The sequence below is a fragment of the Perognathus longimembris genome, chromosome 19 (assembly GCF_023159225.1).
Source record: "Perognathus longimembris pacificus isolate PPM17 chromosome 19, ASM2315922v1, whole genome shotgun sequence".
NCBI lineage: Eukaryota > Metazoa > Chordata > Mammalia > Rodentia > Heteromyidae > Perognathus > Perognathus longimembris.
The window spans coordinates 45676469-45694044 of record NC_063179.1 but is presented as its reverse complement, the minus strand read 5'-3'; the positions used below and the strand labels follow the sequence as shown (position 1 = coordinate 45694044).

At 43.5% G+C, this 17576-nt stretch overlaps 1 protein-coding gene across 1 annotated transcript in view; it reads left to right on the top strand.

The window, feature by feature from the left end:
• The window catches only part of LOC125367601 (microtubule-associated serine/threonine-protein kinase 4-like), a 258812-nt gene that overhangs the window by 216228 nt on the left and 25008 nt on the right, over positions 1 to 17576 (top strand). The window contains exons 14-20 of the mRNA XM_048368270.1: positions 3939 to 4147; positions 5777 to 5915; positions 7021 to 7153; positions 8168 to 8333; positions 10178 to 10279; positions 16026 to 16148; positions 16361 to 16473. Coding sequence (XP_048224227.1) covers positions 3939 to 4147; positions 5777 to 5915; positions 7021 to 7153; positions 8168 to 8333; positions 10178 to 10279; positions 16026 to 16148; positions 16361 to 16473 — 985 coding nt within the window. The remainder of the gene's footprint in view (positions 1 to 3938; positions 4148 to 5776; positions 5916 to 7020; positions 7154 to 8167; positions 8334 to 10177; positions 10280 to 16025; positions 16149 to 16360; positions 16474 to 17576) is intronic.

The window sequence follows — 17576 nt, the reverse complement described above, 5'->3', positions numbered from 1 at the left end:
TCTGTCTCTTCACTCAAAAGACTCCTGGGTGGTAATTGATATCACTTGCACACAGGAAGGACAGCTCAAAGACAGATCCACTGAGAGTAAGCAGTGCTTATCTTGTACTTTAACTAATATCTTTAAAACTCCTTTTCTCCCCTCTGCCAGTACTGGGGCTTGAACTTCGGATCTCACAATCTCCCTTGCTCTTTCCCTCGTGGCTGGTGCTCTACCTCTTGAGGCACACCTCCAGTTCTCAGTTTTTGCTGGTTCAGTAGAGGCAGAGTCTCCGGCTTTTCTGACCAATTCTCAGTCTTAAGAGCGTCTAGGATTAGAGGCCAGGGCTCCTGGCGCCTGGCCTTTAAAACTTTGTGCCATCAGAATTGGGATATAGAGGCCCTACCCTGTGGTTGAGCACGCCCTGGGTTTGAAGGCACAACTTCCACAAGGCACGATGGCACACTCTGGGAATCCGGGCACGCAGGAGTCTGAGAAAGGAGCATAGCAAGTTTTAGGCCTCCGGATACTCTTCACAGAAAGAATAAGATTGCCTCCAGAATAAAATCACTAACTTGGCTAGGCCCAGCATTTCTCCCCCACTTGGCTTTCCTTTATAACCGCCGCGTACATTATTCGAGAGACCCCGGCATGCAAGCTGACCTCTGCTCTCCCTGCACGTGCTCCTGTGCCTTTCCTCCCCACTCTCCTCTGACACACATGCAGTTTCACTGTCCCACAATCACATATCCGCCTCCTAGAGCCTTACACCGTATACACACGGGAGTCACGTGCCAAGGAGGACAGGTTCACAGGTTCTGTGAACTTCAGAATCCACTTCTCCACATCCTTCCTCACCTCATTCCTGCCTGGACAGAGTAAACAAAGCTCCTCTGGCGCACAGAGAACAGGGCCCTGGGTGCCCTTTAACCCTGTCACCGCTCACCCCAGGGTTTTCATGATTGGCAGGGGGGTTGCTAGAGGAAGAGACTTCAGTAAGCCCCGGGGCCAGAAAGCTGAGAAACAGAGGCCATGTCAGTTCAGTGTAGCGTTAAGATATCCGGAATTTTAAATTCTGCCTAACAGTGCCAGTTGTCTCTGTTTCTTGCTATTCCTTGCTCTTTTACAGTCTCTCCTGATGTCTGCTGACTTTAGTAATTTTAGATCATGGATTTATAGAAAAGTAGGACAGGTATCTGTAAGAGAGAAAGAACCATTATAGTAAACAAATTCTTGCATGAAGATAATACTCAAAAAGCAGAATACAAACGTAAGAAACCAAGAACATAAGCAAACCAAGGGTTTGAGGTATAGCTCGGAGAAAGAATGCATGCCTAGAATGAATGAAGGCTGAGTTTGATCCCTAGGACCACAGAAACAAACAAGAGCAACAATAGTAAAACACTCAAAACTCCCTCAGATTTCTTTCCTTTTTCTTTTTCTTTTGGTCAGGCATAGGACATGAACTCAGGGCCTGACGCTGTCCCTGAGCTCTTTTGCTCAAGGCTAGCACTCTACCACTTTGAGCCACAGTTCTACTTCAAATTTCTTAATTATGAAGTCGAGTTCACTTCTACAACTTTATCAAGATAGATCTATGTGTCCTGAGTCAGGGATTTCTCAAGCGACTACAGGACTAACTTCAATTATTTTAGGTCAGTTTTCCTAAGGATTAGCTGATTATTTAGAGTATACCATAGTATCAGAAAATAAAAACTCAAACTAAAATTTTGCTAAAAAACTAAGATATAAATTGAATCCATTTTTTTAGACTGTGCTACTAAGAGCCTTATTATGGGTGCTGGTTAGATTGGACTTAAAGCTGCTTTTCTTTTATTCTTTTATAAAATCCTGTAGAATTTTGTTCCTCTTCTGCCTTCTGTTGTTCCTAGAGCAAACTTGGGAGCAATTATTTACGTAAGAAATGGTGGTGATTGCCAGGTGGTGGCGGGTCACGCCTGTAATCCTAGCTGTTCAGGAGGTTGAAATCTGAGGACTGTGGTTTGAAGCCAGTTGGGGCAGGAAAGTCCATGGAGACTCCTATCTCCAGTTAACTGCCAAAAAGCCAGACGTGGAGCTGTGGCTTAAGTGGTAGAGTATAAGGAGAGGGGAGAGGAAGGAAGGGACTGAAGGGAGATAGTCTAGGCATTGAAGGGTCCTCAGCTCTGAGCCTCATATGAAATGTTTGAGGGGAGAGCTGGAAAGGAGGCTGCATTACACTTGCCTCCTAGGGAGGTCATTATTAAAAAAAAAAGATGCTGCCATCTTCCTTTCAGCATTTTGAGTTATCAATTTTATTAAAAAATAGATTCCCTTTTCAGAAATCACTTGTGGTGACAATTACTTGTTTACCAATGCTTATTTCAGGGATCGCCAAGTTATTTTCTGTTCTCCTTTGTTGTCTGTCTTCATATTCTGCTAGCATTATCTGATTAGAAGCAGCTTACGTGACTATGGATTTCTGATTTTATCCAATCAGTAACAGGGAAAACAAAAATAGAGTAAAAGCCTTTAATCTGATACAGAAAGAATTATTAACTGGTTAAGAAAAAAATCACTGTAGGAAAGCATTAAAATACATATACCTAAAACATTCAAATTTGACCTAAATATATGTGTTTATTGGTCTTTCAATGTACAACCTTTGAAGACAGACAGGATAAGCCTCCCATATAATATATTGTTTCTATTTTCCAGTTTTAGCATCTTTAAAGGATTATATGATCTTCTAAAAGTACCCCCACTAAACCAATGGGAATTTAATTCAGTAATTCACATCTTTTTGAAATTTTCTGAAACATTCCTTTAGTATCCTTATAAACAAAGCTTTTCATTTTCAAAAATGGACATTTCAGATATGGTTTGAGTATTTACTTAAGTTCATTAATTTTGATATCACGTCAAGCCATGCCTCAAGGGGCGTGGTATGATACCAACTAGAAAGTATCTGGATGAGGTTCGAGGTAGAGATTAAGTATGGCGTAGGCTGGTCATTCCCCAGTAGGGTCGCTTTTGACCCCTCAGCCTGGGGCTGGAGGGAACAGAAAGGCAGCTTCATGGCTGTCCCCTTTTCTGTGGGGACTGTCTTTCCTAGTGCCACAAGCACAGGGACACACTGAGGCCCACAGCGAGAAAACACATTACCTTTTGTTGCTCGTGGGAGCACTCACGCAGGTCTCATCTCTGCAGATTTCATAGGAAGGAGATGACTCTCAATTGTACAGCAGATACGCCAAGAAACTATGGTCCCACCTGCAGACCTTGAGTAACATTGAGCAGGGTATTGCTTTATCGCTTTAGTCCGTCAAGAAGAAACGGAGCTGTGGCTCAAGGGGTAGAGGCCCAGCTTTAAGCAAAAAAGCCAAGCAAGAGCACACGTGTCTGAGTTCAAGGCCCAAATTTCCACCCAAGGGCACACACATACAGAGTTAAATTGTCTTCTTTTTCAACAGTGAAGGTGAATTTGATACTTTTTTTTTTTGGTCCTTTGTGGGGCCTGAAATTGAGGCCTGGGTGCTCTCCTGGCTCTTTTTACTCAAGGCTAGCACTCTCCCAGTGTGAGCCACAGCACCGTTTACCTCTTCCTCATGTTTAATTAGAGATAAAAGAGTCTCACAGACTTTCCTTCCCCAGGCTGGCATCCAATGGCAATCAATCCTCAGACCTCAGCCTCCTGAGTCGCTAGGATTATAGGCTTGAGGCACTGGGGCCAGGAGAATTTGATATTTTATATATGACCTTTATGGAAAGGGTTTTTTCTTAAGCTGAAGCTACCCAAAGGACTTTAACCAGGAATGGGATGTTTGTCATAGCCAGCGTATCTCTTACAAACTGAATTCCAGCTGTTGTATGAACCTAAGAAACACTGCGCATCTCAGGATTCACTGCAGCCCTGAAGACCCTTGCCTTCTCTCTTCGCGCATGTCCGCGCATGTCCCAATACTTGTGCTCCTTTTCAGGGCAGTCTACTTTGTCCGGCATAAGGAGTCTCGGCAGAGATTTGCCATGAAGAAGATTAATAAACAGAACCTCATCCTTCGAAACCAGATCCAGCAAGCCTTTGTGGAACGAGACATCCTGACTTTTGCAGAAAACCCCTTTGTGGTCAGCATGTATTGCTCCTTTGAAACAAGGCGCCATTTGTGCATGGTCATGGAATATGTAGAAGGTATGTCTGGCCAGGACATGGCAAACACAACACCTGTACCCAGAAACCCCTCGCTCAGCTGTGTTGTTCAAGCTGTCTGTGTTTGTACCATATAATGGCTATCTCCGTGTAGGAACTGAAGCCAGGCAGTGAGATGGCTGTATTCCCAGTCATTATCTTTGGATAATTGCTGGTAAAGTGCCTCCTCTACTATAACAAAGGGAAAATTAGTGCTATCTGGGAACAGGTTGTTTTTCTTTCTTGATAGCTTTTCATCCTAAGTACCTTCCCAAAAATGACCATTAACGGTGAAATATAAGCTGTATCATGTATCACAAAATACATTCATTATAATCACTTGTTAAAACTGAATTAAAAATGTAACCTTTACAATCTCTCCAATGAAATGAAAAATGAATCTGTGAAAAACATTCTGGAAATCTAAACAGTCTTTCTGATTTTTAGCTGTTGCTCCTTCTCTTATTCCTCCTATTCCTCCTCCTCTTCCCTCCTCGCTCCTCTCTCCTCTTCTCCCCCTCCCTCTGTCTCTTTCCATCCACCTCCTGTTTCTTTGTCTTGCTTTTTAGCCCAGACTGAATTCAAAGTCTAGAACTTCTGCTGCCAGGCTCCCAAATGCTGGAGTTATAGGCATGTACCACTATGCCCTCCTGAGCACTAGGGTTGCTGGTTTCAACTACCGACTATCAGCTTTGCTTTTCTTTCTTTCCTTCTTTTTTTTCCAAAGTGGTGCATGGTCTCCATTTTAAATACTCCCAGTAATCCCATTTCCAGCTTTCTTTTTCCATTATGTTTCTGAGACTTTGAGTGGCTATGACTTGCTGACATAAAGAGTGTAGGGGGGGGGGGGGCACACACACATTGAAGACTGGCTAAAGCGAAACAAATTCCTAAGCATCCAGCTTAAGCTCTTGTCATTGTTTGCACACAGTCTCAAAACTATAAAACTCAAGCAAAGAATAATGTCCTTTGAAGTTTTTCATCGCAGCTGAGTGAAGCGTGAGAAAGGAGCCTGCTGGGTACTGAGGGATGGGTAGGAGATGATATAGCTCGCCTGATTTGCATTCGTAGTCCTTTCTACCGCATCGACACTTGGTTATTGTGGTCATTTTAGCAACAGTAATTGACAGTCAACATGTGTGATATGTGTTGGACTATTATATCTTAAACTCTTTACATAGATTATCTCAATGAATCCTCACAATAATCCTGTAACTGATGACGTCATTGCTGTCCTGGTATTACAGATGAAACGGCCAGGATGGCCAGGACAAGTTTGCCTGTGAGCTCCCTGCCCGAGACAGATTTATAACCCACACGCAGGCAGCTTAATGCCAGAACCCATGTTTTACACTGATGGTTTTTGAATTGTTGCTGTCAAAGGATGCTCATGGCTCTTGAATCCAGTTTCACTTCAGAGCTCAACCTGCTGTTATGAGTACAGCATCTTAAATCTTTATTTTCTCTACTCTGTGTCTTAATTGGAAACATAATTACTCAACACAGTCTCCACTTATGAATATGGCATGCTTATGAATAAAAGCAATCCTGCAATTCTGCAATCTAAACCGCTTGTCTTCATTGATCCAGCTTGGCACTGCACCTACTAAGCCTTTATCCTATGTCTTCTAGGGGGAGACTGTGCTACCTTGATGAAAAACATGGGTCCTCTTCCTGTTGATATGGCCAGGATGTACTTTGCTGAGACTGTCTTGGCTTTGGAATACCTGCATAACTATGGAATTGTACACAGAGATTTGAAACCAGACAAGTATGTACATTGGGGAAATGTGAATCTCCTTTCTCTACAGAATATGTGGTTATTTTCAAAGAATTATGAGAAATGGGAGAAAAGGTTGGCTATATAAGAGTTATTTTTTAGGAAAATATATTTTTTTAATGATGTGAACTTCTGAATAGCAACATAGAAGACTACTACCTAATTCTAGATAGTTCCTACAATTGACATCATACTTACATAATCCACCCCTACTTTAAGATAATGTACTTGATGTTATACTGTGGTTTTCTCACACCATCTATCAATTTTTAATTTCTGTGGAGTTTATTTTGGTGTCTTATTTGAGATACAAAGGTAACATTTTTCCCAAATGATTAGCTATTCATTTTGACACCAATTATGAAATATTTTAGACTTTTCACTAAGGTGAGAGACCTCTAAAATCATTACTCCATAAAAACTTTACACGTGTTAAAATTTCATGATAAAACAGACTCATGCTCATTTGAGAACATTTGGAAAGTTCAACAAAAACAGAAAAAAAAATCCATCTGTAATACTGTTTGATTTCTTCCCACTAGCTTTTTAAATCTCTCTATCCCTTTCATTATTATAAACTGCTACAATCCTACAATCCTATATATGCTATTAAAATTTGATCCCCTTGACTTAACATGAAACATTTAGGATATATTCAAATGCAAAGTACTTGTATGTAAAAGAAATACAGGTCGGGGGCTGCTTTTGCTTGTTTTCCTTAATTTTTGTGCAGGTTCTTTATCTCTCTCTGATTTGAATCCAAGGTGGATTGCTTATCTTAATTACTCACTCTGGAAACCCTTTCTAATTCCTCATTGTGAAAACGGGAAAGGAGTTCCAGTTTCACACTTGGATTTTTTTTTCCTAAGAGTTTCCGTGTATGCTGCTCCAGCAAAGATCAGCTGAGACGGGCCTCTCTCCCCTATGAGTTGTCCTCGGCCTTTGACATCTTGGTGTGACTTCCTCTCTTTCTAGTCTGGATTGTGTCATAAGTGTACGGAATAGTCTTACAAACTGATGAGGGGAGAGGGGAACCTAGAGTAAATGGAAGCGGCTTCGACGCGACTGTCGTTCTCTGTGTCCTTCTGCTCCGCAGCTTGCTGGTTACCTCCATGGGGCACATCAAGCTGACAGATTTTGGATTGTCTAAGGTGGGACTAATGAGCATGACTACCAATCTTTATGAGGGTCATATCGAGAAGGATGCGCGAGAGTTCCTGGATAAACAGGTAGGCTTGGAGGCGGTTTCACTCCACAGAGAAATAAAAAGTGAGGGAGAGCCAATGAAACTCGTAGAGGCCATCTTCACATTCGTACCAGTGGGTTAGATGTCTGTATAAGCCTTACATTTAATAAAGTACAAATTACTCCCATTTGTCTCCTGGGCCTCTTTGAGCTGTCCATTCCCTCTACATTCCTCCCCCAGCATTATGGTCTATTAGCAAGACGAATGATCTAATTGCACACAAGTGAGAGTATGAGAGAGACAAATGGAAAACTGTTTTTATAAGGAACTCAGGAGTCTCAGTAGAGTACTTGTGAAACTCATGATGCATTGTACAATCACGGATGCTAAAATCTGAGCCATGGCCCATTTCCCTTTAAGCATGCCTCATTACCATGTGCCCACAATCTGTTCATTGTAAAGTTACTTAAGGTAAACACATCTCCACTGTCCTGCGTTTGTGAAATAATCAGGGCAAGAATTGGCTTCCTTATATGAGTATCTCCAGTAGTGACTGATTAAAAATGCACTATTGCTTTAAATTGAAAAATTATACATGTTTTTACTATTATAAAGTCGGTAAAACTACCAAATAGGGTAGATTCTCCATTTGAAACTGAATAGTACCCAAAATTTAACACTGGATCAGTAGTTTGCCTTGGTATTATAATCGTGTGTGTGTGCGTGCGTGCGTGTGTTTGCGCGCACTGGGATTAGGGCTTGAATTCAGGGTCTGAACCCTGTTCCTTAGCTTTCTCCTCTCAAAACTGGTATTCTACCACTTGAGCCACAACTCCACTTCTCTGTTTTCGCCGGCTTTGAACTGCTATCCAGATCTCAGCTTCCTGAGTAGCTAGGATTATGGCACCCGATTTATAATTGCTAGTGTTAAGATCATTTTCATATGATTCTATAAGGTTGAACAGGTGCTCGCTAGACAAAATAATTGGGGTTTGGTCATCTTGATCTTAATTCCTTTCTAGTAGCCCAGTTCTTCTAATAATGCAATTGTCTTTAGGTCTGTGGCACACCTGAATATATTGCCCCAGAAGTGATCCTGAGACAAGGCTATGGAAAGCCAGTGGACTGGTGGGCCATGGGAATTATCCTCTATGAATTTCTGGTTGGATGCGTACCATTCTTTGGGGACACCCCTGAGGAGCTATTTGGACAAGTCATCAGTGGTAAATATCATCAGGAGCTCATCTTGATGCTAGTAGTTCAGAATGGCTATTTTATGTAAATCTGTTGAGAGTCACAGTTTTTACCGCTATTATGTTAACCTTTCTCAAACAGTTGAGCCAACAAATTAAAAGATCTCCCTCATCATAGCCCCTGACTGACTTGCATAATCTCAGGGGTAATATGTGTTGAAAACGGATCTGAGAAAGTTTTGTTAACATAGAATTGAGAAATGGCTTGGTGATGTGGCTAACTTTTATCATGTACTGCTTTTTTTTTCTTTTTTGCAAAAGAAATTGATGTGGGATTTACAAATGACTTAATTGTCATCCAGTTTTCCTTTCTCTACTAGGAAAGTTGTACCAGGGGGAAAAAGGTTAATGTGGGAAACATTTATATAAATGGGAAAAATGGCTAATGGCACGCTGAAGAAATTAACAAAAAAATGTAATAAACCCTATAACAAATGTCTACCAAATAATAAATAATGAGGATGGGAAGGAAGCAAATTGAATCCACAGATTGTTAATGATTTCATTGGTAGTTGTTATGGTATAATGTTATTTCTGTAACAGCTGTTCATCTTTCATTTAAAATTCAATAACCTTTAGATCTTAACCTGCAAGCTGACCCTTCCTATTGTTATGGGGCTTGTGGCAAAGCTAAATGATAATTAAATAGTATCCATCACTACCCTACCTGCTGAATTTGTCAACTTCCCCAAAGCAAAGCTGAACAAGGCTGCTTTTCCCAAAAGCTGGTCAGACAGCCCTAACATGTCCATCAACCACCCCTGGTCTATTCTGGTCTCTGTTCCCAGGGTCCACAATGGAACACGGAAAAAAAAAAAAATTCATTGTGCATGTGGTTGAGCCCCTTAATCACAATGGTACTTCCTAACATTGACTTTGCAAGCCAAGCAGATTTGTAAACTTTAACAAAGTAGATTTGTGAATCGCCTGCAGAGAGTAACCCCTTTATACAATAGCTGCGTTTTTTTATGGATTTATAACTAGGCTGCTTTCTCGCATCCCAAGGCCTGAATGGCACGGGGAATCAACTGTTTAATTAACACAAGCAGCCAGTGCTGGCTTTGTTCGGGATGCCTTACGGCTCTGATGCATATTCATGTTTTATTTTCCAAATCTGATTTAAACTGCAGCAGAGGAAGCTGCAGGCCGGTGCACACAGAAATAACTCATGTTTTTATTGCATTTTCACACACACAAGCACACACACCTATCTTTAGGCAAGACCTCTCTTAGAGTAAGAACATATTCTAATATTCATGACAGATTTTATATACTCCCATTATTATGATGACTTTGAGTATGCCTCTTCTCTTTTTAGTCTTAGCATTTTGGCCTTTTCTTTGACTTTAGAAGGGTGTGTGTGTGTGTGTGTGTGTGTGTGTGTGCGCAAAATGAGTTTTTGTTTCCTGGAGCTGAGGAACTCAGTGGCCAAAGCAAAGTGAGACAGAGAAATTTCACTCTTAGATGATCCCTAATAGGGAGGCACCTGAAACACAGGTGTTTAGTTTCTGTTCTATGAAATCCTCTGAATAACCAGAAGGGGCGACTTGTTGGGAGCCAGTTCTGCCCATGGAAATATAAACCAGAAAAGTGAAAACGTAATTCTTCTTAGCACGTTTCCTCCCTGCCCTGTGGGAAGCCATAGCACTTCTGTCCTGTGGAACAGAGACTACTCTATCTGGGCTGTGCACTGGAGTCCACTAAAGATCTTAAAATGCAGACTCTGCTTTCCTAAGCCGGGTGATGCCCGGGTAGTAGCGGACCCGGACCACCCTTGGAGCAGTAAGAGCATCAACTACTTTTCTTCCTTCTAGATGAGATCAACTGGCCTGAAAAGGATGAGGCCCCACCACCGGATGCCCAGGATCTGATCACTTTGCTGCTCAGGCAGAATCCCCTGGAGAGGCTGGGAACAGGTTAGAGCACGGGCGCTGCGGCACCCCCGCCCCCCAATATGCCGATATAATGTCTTCCGGAACGATCTGGGGCATCACGCGTGTTTTGTTTTTGTATGGGCAACATGTGTTAGTTGGTGTAGGACAGCCGTAACACATCAGAACGATATTATCTGGTACTGTGTTTTTGTTTGCTTCAGAGTAGCATAGACATTACCAGGGTTAGTTACTGTTTGTTTTTGTATTTTGCAAAGCAGAAATTCTTAATTTGCTTTCATGAATAAATCCCAAGAATATATGCAATTCTTCTGTCTTCAAAAACATACATCTTCACTGACATGAAACGGATGCTCAAATATGTGATGCTCCTTTCTTTTTTGTTTTTAATGTGCTCCGTAAGGATTTGACCCAGCATGTTATATCCACAGGCTTAGAAATGGGTTATCAGGACTCAAACTAATTACTAGAAATGATAGCCTGGGGTTGAACTCTGTTGTCCTCTCATAGTGCTCAGTACCGTGACCCTCGGAAGACTGTGAAACACCACTGCCTTTCAAGATGGAGGAGATAGGGGATTCGTTTCTTGTCAGTTCTTTCTCTTGACTATGTTATTAGCATTTTATGTTTTCTTTTCTTTCACATACTCTGGGTAGACAGACTAGAAATCCCAGCATGAAGTCCCCAGGCTGCCTGAGTATATGAAGTTGTCTCAGGCTCCACTATTTTTCTCAGTGAAAAATTGTTGACTTTAAAGGAGCTGGGGATATAGCCTAGTGGCAAGAGTGCCTGCCTCGGATACACGAGGCCCTAGGTTCGATTCCCCAGCACCACATATACAGAAAACGGCCAGAAGCGGCGCTGTGGCTCAAGTGGCGGAGTGCTAGCCTTGAGCGGGAAGAAGCCAGGGACAGTGCTCAGGCCCTGAGTCCAAGGCCCAGGACTGGCCAAAAAAAAAAAAAAATTGTTGACTTTAAGGACAGTCTAGTCTCTAAACTGTCTCCTACTACCCCCATTTAAGCAGAAATATCAGGAAAAAAAGCTTAATAATTCCCTCCTATACTTTTTCCAACATAAAATCCCTTTATGACCATTCCAAATGTCTGTATTATTTTCTACATTTATCCACAGATCCTTGTTAGGGGCTCTGTTGTTGGTATGGACTGATATACTAGAGTTTACAACAAATGTAAACAGGGGATGCAGCAGGGACTACCCAACTATAGTCCATGTGCCAAATCTGGCCTATTACCTGTTTTACTAAAACACAACAATGACATTTATTTATTTAATATTGCCCCTGACTGTCTTTATCCTGCAAGGGCAGAGTTGATTAGTCCTAACAGTTTGGTCCACAAAGACTAAATGCCCAACCTGCATTAGAGAATCCAAGAAGGTTTAAAATGAAGGATTAGCCAGGAGATATGTTTGAATCAGACCTCTTACTGGAGTTCTACATGCCACCCCCGTTTCCAATGGTAGACGGGCCTTTACTGAGTCCGTGTAAATCAAGACTGAGGACACAAACTGGGTCAAATGGTCTGAGTTATCAGCTCTATGGCCATGTGGTAGGTTTCTGCCTTTTCCATTCATCATTTCCTCATGCTCCAGGAAAAGGAGCCTTTAGAAATGGCATCTCAGTGGGACACTGGTGGCTCCTGCCTATAATCCTAGCTACTCAGGAGTTTGACATCTGAGAGTTGCTGTTGGAAGCCAGCCTGGGCAGGAAAGTCCTTGAGACTCTTATTTCTAATTAACCACCAAAACCTTGGAACTTTGACTCAAGTGGTAGAGTGTTAGCCTTGAGCAAAGGAGCTCAGTGACAATTCCCAGCCCCAGAGTTCAAGGCCCAGGACTGGCACCAAAAGGGGTGAGGAGGAGAATAGCATCTCATAGGATCATTGTGAGGATACAAAGAGGTTATCCAGGTGTGGTTCTTAGATCCAGGTGTGATACTGTGATGCCATTTTAAATTTTCTGCATCTCAACAAAGCCCTCACCTTTTCTTTTGGCATATAATTAGATACCAGCAGCGTTTTGGTACACTACCTTCCATCTAACTGCACGCCTTTATATTGCCTCCACCCTATTTGCTTTTCCACTTGCCTGGAATGATAAGCAAACTTGATATTTCCTATCCTCTGTGACCTGCACTCAGATGTGCTTTTGGATGAAGAGATTCAAGTAGCTGTCAAAGAATTGGTGTCAAGATTGTATATGGGACACAGTTTTAGGGAGTGATTTTTATTCACTGGAGCCAAAAATGAGAAGTGGTGGCATTTGAAGATTGTCCCTCTGATAATACAAAGATCTATTTAGATATTCTGTTCAACTGACCCAGAGAGAGGGCCTCCTAAGATCTAACCAAAAATACATTTGAATGGACACACCTTTTCTTAAAACCTCTGTCCTCACACTGTTCAGATGTCAGTGTGGAGGGGTTTTCTGCTTGCTCTCCTACCCGCTTTCTCGCCTCTAAGAATACTTAGATTCTCAGTTGGGCTTGACTTAGCAAGACGGAGCCTGCATGGTGGTCAGCACACCGTGCTTCTGTATCAGATGCTGCAAGTTGTTGCTTTGCACATTTTCTTGTCGACTGCTACTTTCAGCCGTTTCAGGCTTTGACAGCTTGAGGAACAACCCCCTAGCAGAAGTCCAAAAGAGACGTTTAAAAGACTCTGCCGAAGCTCTTAACATTGTCCAGAAGTGACTGCCATGCCAGCAAGTCCCGCCTGACAGCCCCCAAGAGGGCCCAGAGGCTGAGGCCGAGGGGCTAGCGCCCCCGCCCCACGCCACTGCCACTCACGGTGTTTTGTATTTAATGCGCATTTAGTGGGCAAAATAGTGCACCTGAAAATGCACATCTGCCCCAAGAGACTAGAGAGGCTGAGAAAAATGGTGTGAAGATCAAAATGGATGTTTAAGAAACTTCCATGGAACGAGAAAACTCGCGGGAAGGCATTAGTGCCGAGGCATAGCTTGCAGTTTGGGACTTGGTCCTCCTTGAACTACATTCGGAGGGGCAGCCCGGCCCGCTGGAGCTCAAAGCTGCTCACCTGTGACTGCTACCAGGATCCCCGTTGTGAGGTCCTGAGTCATCTCTTCCTTGTCCTCAGCCTCAGCCTCCTGGTCCATGAAGATGGGCACATTATATACCCGTCACAATTACTGTAAGGAGTCAGTGCAGAAGCCTTCGTGAAGAGCCAGGTGGGCGAGTACACTCCTCTCTCATCCTGACTGCAGGAAGGCAGGGACGGGATTCCGCGTTCCAGCCCATCCTGGGAAGCTAATGATACCCTATCTCCAAAACAAAATATGTAGCCAAAGGACTGGTGATGTGGATTAAAGGGTACTGTGCTTGCCTGGTGTGGACAGGGCCCTAGGCTCAATCTCCAGTACCATCCACACCAAAAAAACACACAATAAAATCATAACCGTTTCTAGCGTATGAACCGAGGACATAATAAGAGATATAGTCCACCTCCCCTTCCTTCCCTTCTCTTACCTCCATGGTGAATTCTTACAATGAGAACTATCTTTGTAGGAGCAATTTGTATTTAGCTCATACATCTTCAAATATATTCCTAACAATACTTGGAACCAGAGGTCATCCCCTCCCTTGACACAAGTTCTCAGTGGGGCAAGAAGACCAAAGGGTAAGAAATCCATGGTAGGTCCTCAGGGGATTGTGACTGCTTGGGGAGGGTCCATTTGTCATTGTCCACAGAGCAGGAGCAGAGCGCTGCTCCTCAGTAGAGTCCCAGGGGAAGAAAGACAGAACGGCGCCATCCGAGACCTTCTCCTGGGAACAGGTGCCTCTCTGGATCAACGTGAGCAGCCGCCGGAATGCTAGTCGTCAAGGTGGAGCCATGGCCGGAATAAGAGTCCAGAGGTCTGGTGTCTTAGGAGCCGCACGCCAGAGCCTGACTGTGTAAACCTCAGTGCTTTTGCCTGGTGTGGGGATGAAGTCCTCTTGGCCTTTGCCTCTCTTGGATACTGGAAGAAAATGCCACTGGCAGACCTTTGGGGACATTGACTGGGACCCACATACGTAGTGGACTAGAGTGGGCGGTGCGGACCTATTGTGGAATGGTCAGGTGAATTGATTCATTAACCCGGCTTGGCAAACGTGACTCCACTTCAAAATGGTGCAGGAGAGAAGAGAGGGAGCAAACTACAGCATGCCTTCCACCGTGTACAGCAACAACGAGTGGCAGTCAGTCAGCACCTCGATAATGTACCTAGATTTAACCCTCTCATCTTACTCTCTCCGTATGATTTTTTCCCCTTAGTTACCACATTTAAAAATGAAGTGGATGATGCCTACTTTGGGGAGGGGGTTCCTTTCTGTGATTTAATTTAAGGAAACTAGATACCTATACCATATGATGCATTGGCATAGGATTGGACCACAAACCATAGCTGATAATACGCAGCTGTTATGATTTGCCCCAGACTAGAGTGCTAGAAATAGGGAAAACACCTGGGTAGAATATCTTCTAGATTCTCTTTCTTGACCAGTGCTTTGTAAAGAAGAATCCACTCTCCCTCCTTTTGGGTGAGTTTCCTCTGTTTTCTTTTCTCTGTGCACCCCTTGTCCCCAGAGCTCCAGTTACCCTTGGCGGGATTTCTTTTGGCTGGAGCCAGATCCGTGTCTTGTACTAGAGGAGCCCAGTACAGACGGAGCCATGTCTTTGAAAGACACAGGCAGAATCCTTTCTTGGAACAGAATCCCCAGCCCATTTTCCATCCAGCTTGCATTTCTATCTAGCTGTTCCTTTTGTGTCCCACAAAGCACAGGATGGGAGGCATGAGTGACAACTACAAGAGGGAAGCTTTTCCATTCCAACCAAGAGATAGCCTAGCGGGCAGGGTGGGCGGGGGAGGGGGGAGGGGGGAGGGGGGGACACACTGATTTGGACCCTGGGGTTTGTCCTTTGAGAAATCTTTCCTCCTAGTGTTTTGGTAGGATCTGTTCTTTGTTCTCTTGCTTAAGAACAGTGTGGTGCTCTGGGCAGGGTTGGGGCCTGGATCTTGTGCTGTGACTTTTATATCATGCTATGATTTTATGTCATGTGAAGCGTAGTGTTAATATTTGCTATAAGTCCTTCCCTTGAAAATTACTCTTTAAAAATCATGAACTGAATTTAAAACAACTCATCAAATTGTGCTGTTATGCTGCTTTTGGCAAGAGGAGCTTGAATTTAGAAATTGATTTTTTTTTTTATTGGATGCATTATAAATCTATCAAACATGGCCATCGGTCCCTTACTTAAGAACCCGAGCCAAAGAATCAAATTCCTACATATGCTAATGAGTAATCCAATAAAATCGAATGGTATCCGTTATATGGTATTTAGGAACAATCCATCATTATTAACCTTACCTCCAGAGGAAGTATTGCTGCGAGCACATTTTGCACCTTGTTAGAATTTTCCCGGGTTTGTAACGAGGGCGCCTGCTTTGGGCCCGACATCCGTCCAGATCTCCAGGTTCTGCATAATGTGATTTTAAGTGGCCGCATTATTAACCTTTGAGAAATGGAGGAAGTCATGGAAACATTAACAAGGAGACACTGTGCCTTAACACACTGCTGGTAGCAAAAGCACGTCTCCTGCTGACCGATGATGGGAACAAATGTTTTGAGTCTTGGTAGTTGAGTGGGAAAGTTCTGCTTTCTGTGCGGTTCCGTCTTCTCTGCGGGGACGTGTTAAAGAACGGCTCTGAGGGTGACTCACCCTCTCCTCTCGGCCTTTCTCCCCTCTTCCAGGTGGAGCCTATGAAGTCAAGCAGCATCGCTTCTTCCGATCTTTAGACTGGAACAGTTTGCTGAGACAGAAGGCAGAATTTATTCCCCAACTGGAATCCGAGGATGACACAAGTTATTTTGATAGTACGTGCATTATCTGACATAAGACATCTTTTGGCTTTTACTTTGCTTAAAAAAAAAAACACCCAATTTTGAGCCTTCCAACCTCCTACCTACAAGTTCTTAAACACAATGCATGACCCATAATACATGATACAGAAATAAGTAATTAAAATATCTAAATTAAAAGCTCAAACTCCGAGTAATTGGAATTGTCCCCGACCATTTCTGTGCAGCTCGATCAGAGAAATACCATCACATGGAGACGGAGGAAGAGGACGACACAAATGACGAAGATTTCACTGTGGAAATACGGCAGTTTTCCTCATGTTCACACAGGTTCTCAAAAGTAAGTCTCGTGGAGTGTCCGTGCTCAGAGAAGCGGGGAGAGCCTCCCACTGGCCGGTGGCTGGACTCGATTCTAAAAGCACCCCCCCCCCCCCCGTCGTGGAAGGGGGAGAGGTCTCCTGTGCTTAAAACTCCTTTCCATTTAGGAAAAATGACCACATCATCTTGATAATCAGGCGTCCCCACTCTAGAGTTGAAGCATTTTTCTTTCTACAAATTAAGATTCTTTAAAAAAATAATAACAATAATTTTTAGGGGCACCATTGGTTCAGGCCTATAGCCCTAGCTACACAGGAGGCTGAGACCTGAGGATCACAGTTCAAAGCCAGTCAGGGCAGGTAAATCCTAGAAACCCTCTGAGCTTCAGTTAACCAGCCCGGATCCGCAAGCGGAGGCGTGGCTCACGTGGTGGCGGGACGGCCTGGGGGTGGCTGAACGGGGGCCCGGCCCCGCGCGTGGAGAAGGCTGGTTTGGTTTGGCGGTGTTGCTTGGCTTTGTGAGGCGTGGAGTCGCATCTGTGGCGTCCTCTCCTTGCGGCAGCTCTCTATCAGATGACCGAGCACCCGGCCCGCAGTGCTTCCCAGCCTGGCCGGGAGGCCTCGCTCTCCTCTTTAATTCTCTTTCCAGGCAGAGTGTGAGTTTGTGGGGTAGAGAGCCCTCTCCTGGAGTCCTTGAAAGAAGGCGTGCTACTTGGGGACAATTCATTGCAGGATGAGAAAATTATTTGTTGTTGTTTGTTTGTTTTTGTTTTATTCCTTTTTGAGCCAGGGTCTCTCTCTGTAGTGCCGGCTGGCCTTGAACTTGCAATCCGTTTGCCTCTCCCCTCCTTGCCAAGGAGAACTATTTAGTCAGGAATAGAAATTGTAAGTTATAATGAAAGTCAGTAGGAAGCCAAACTAGAATTTGGGGTAAGGTAGGAAATAATAAAATTGATGCTTGAGGAAAATGCCTTCTTTTTTTTTCCCAAATTTTTATTATCAAACTGATGTACAGAGAGGTTACAGTTTCATACGTTAGGCCTTGGGTGCATTTCTTGTACTGTTTGTTACCTCCTCCCTCATTCCCCCCTCCCCCTCCCCGTTTCCCTTTCCCCCCCCCATGAGT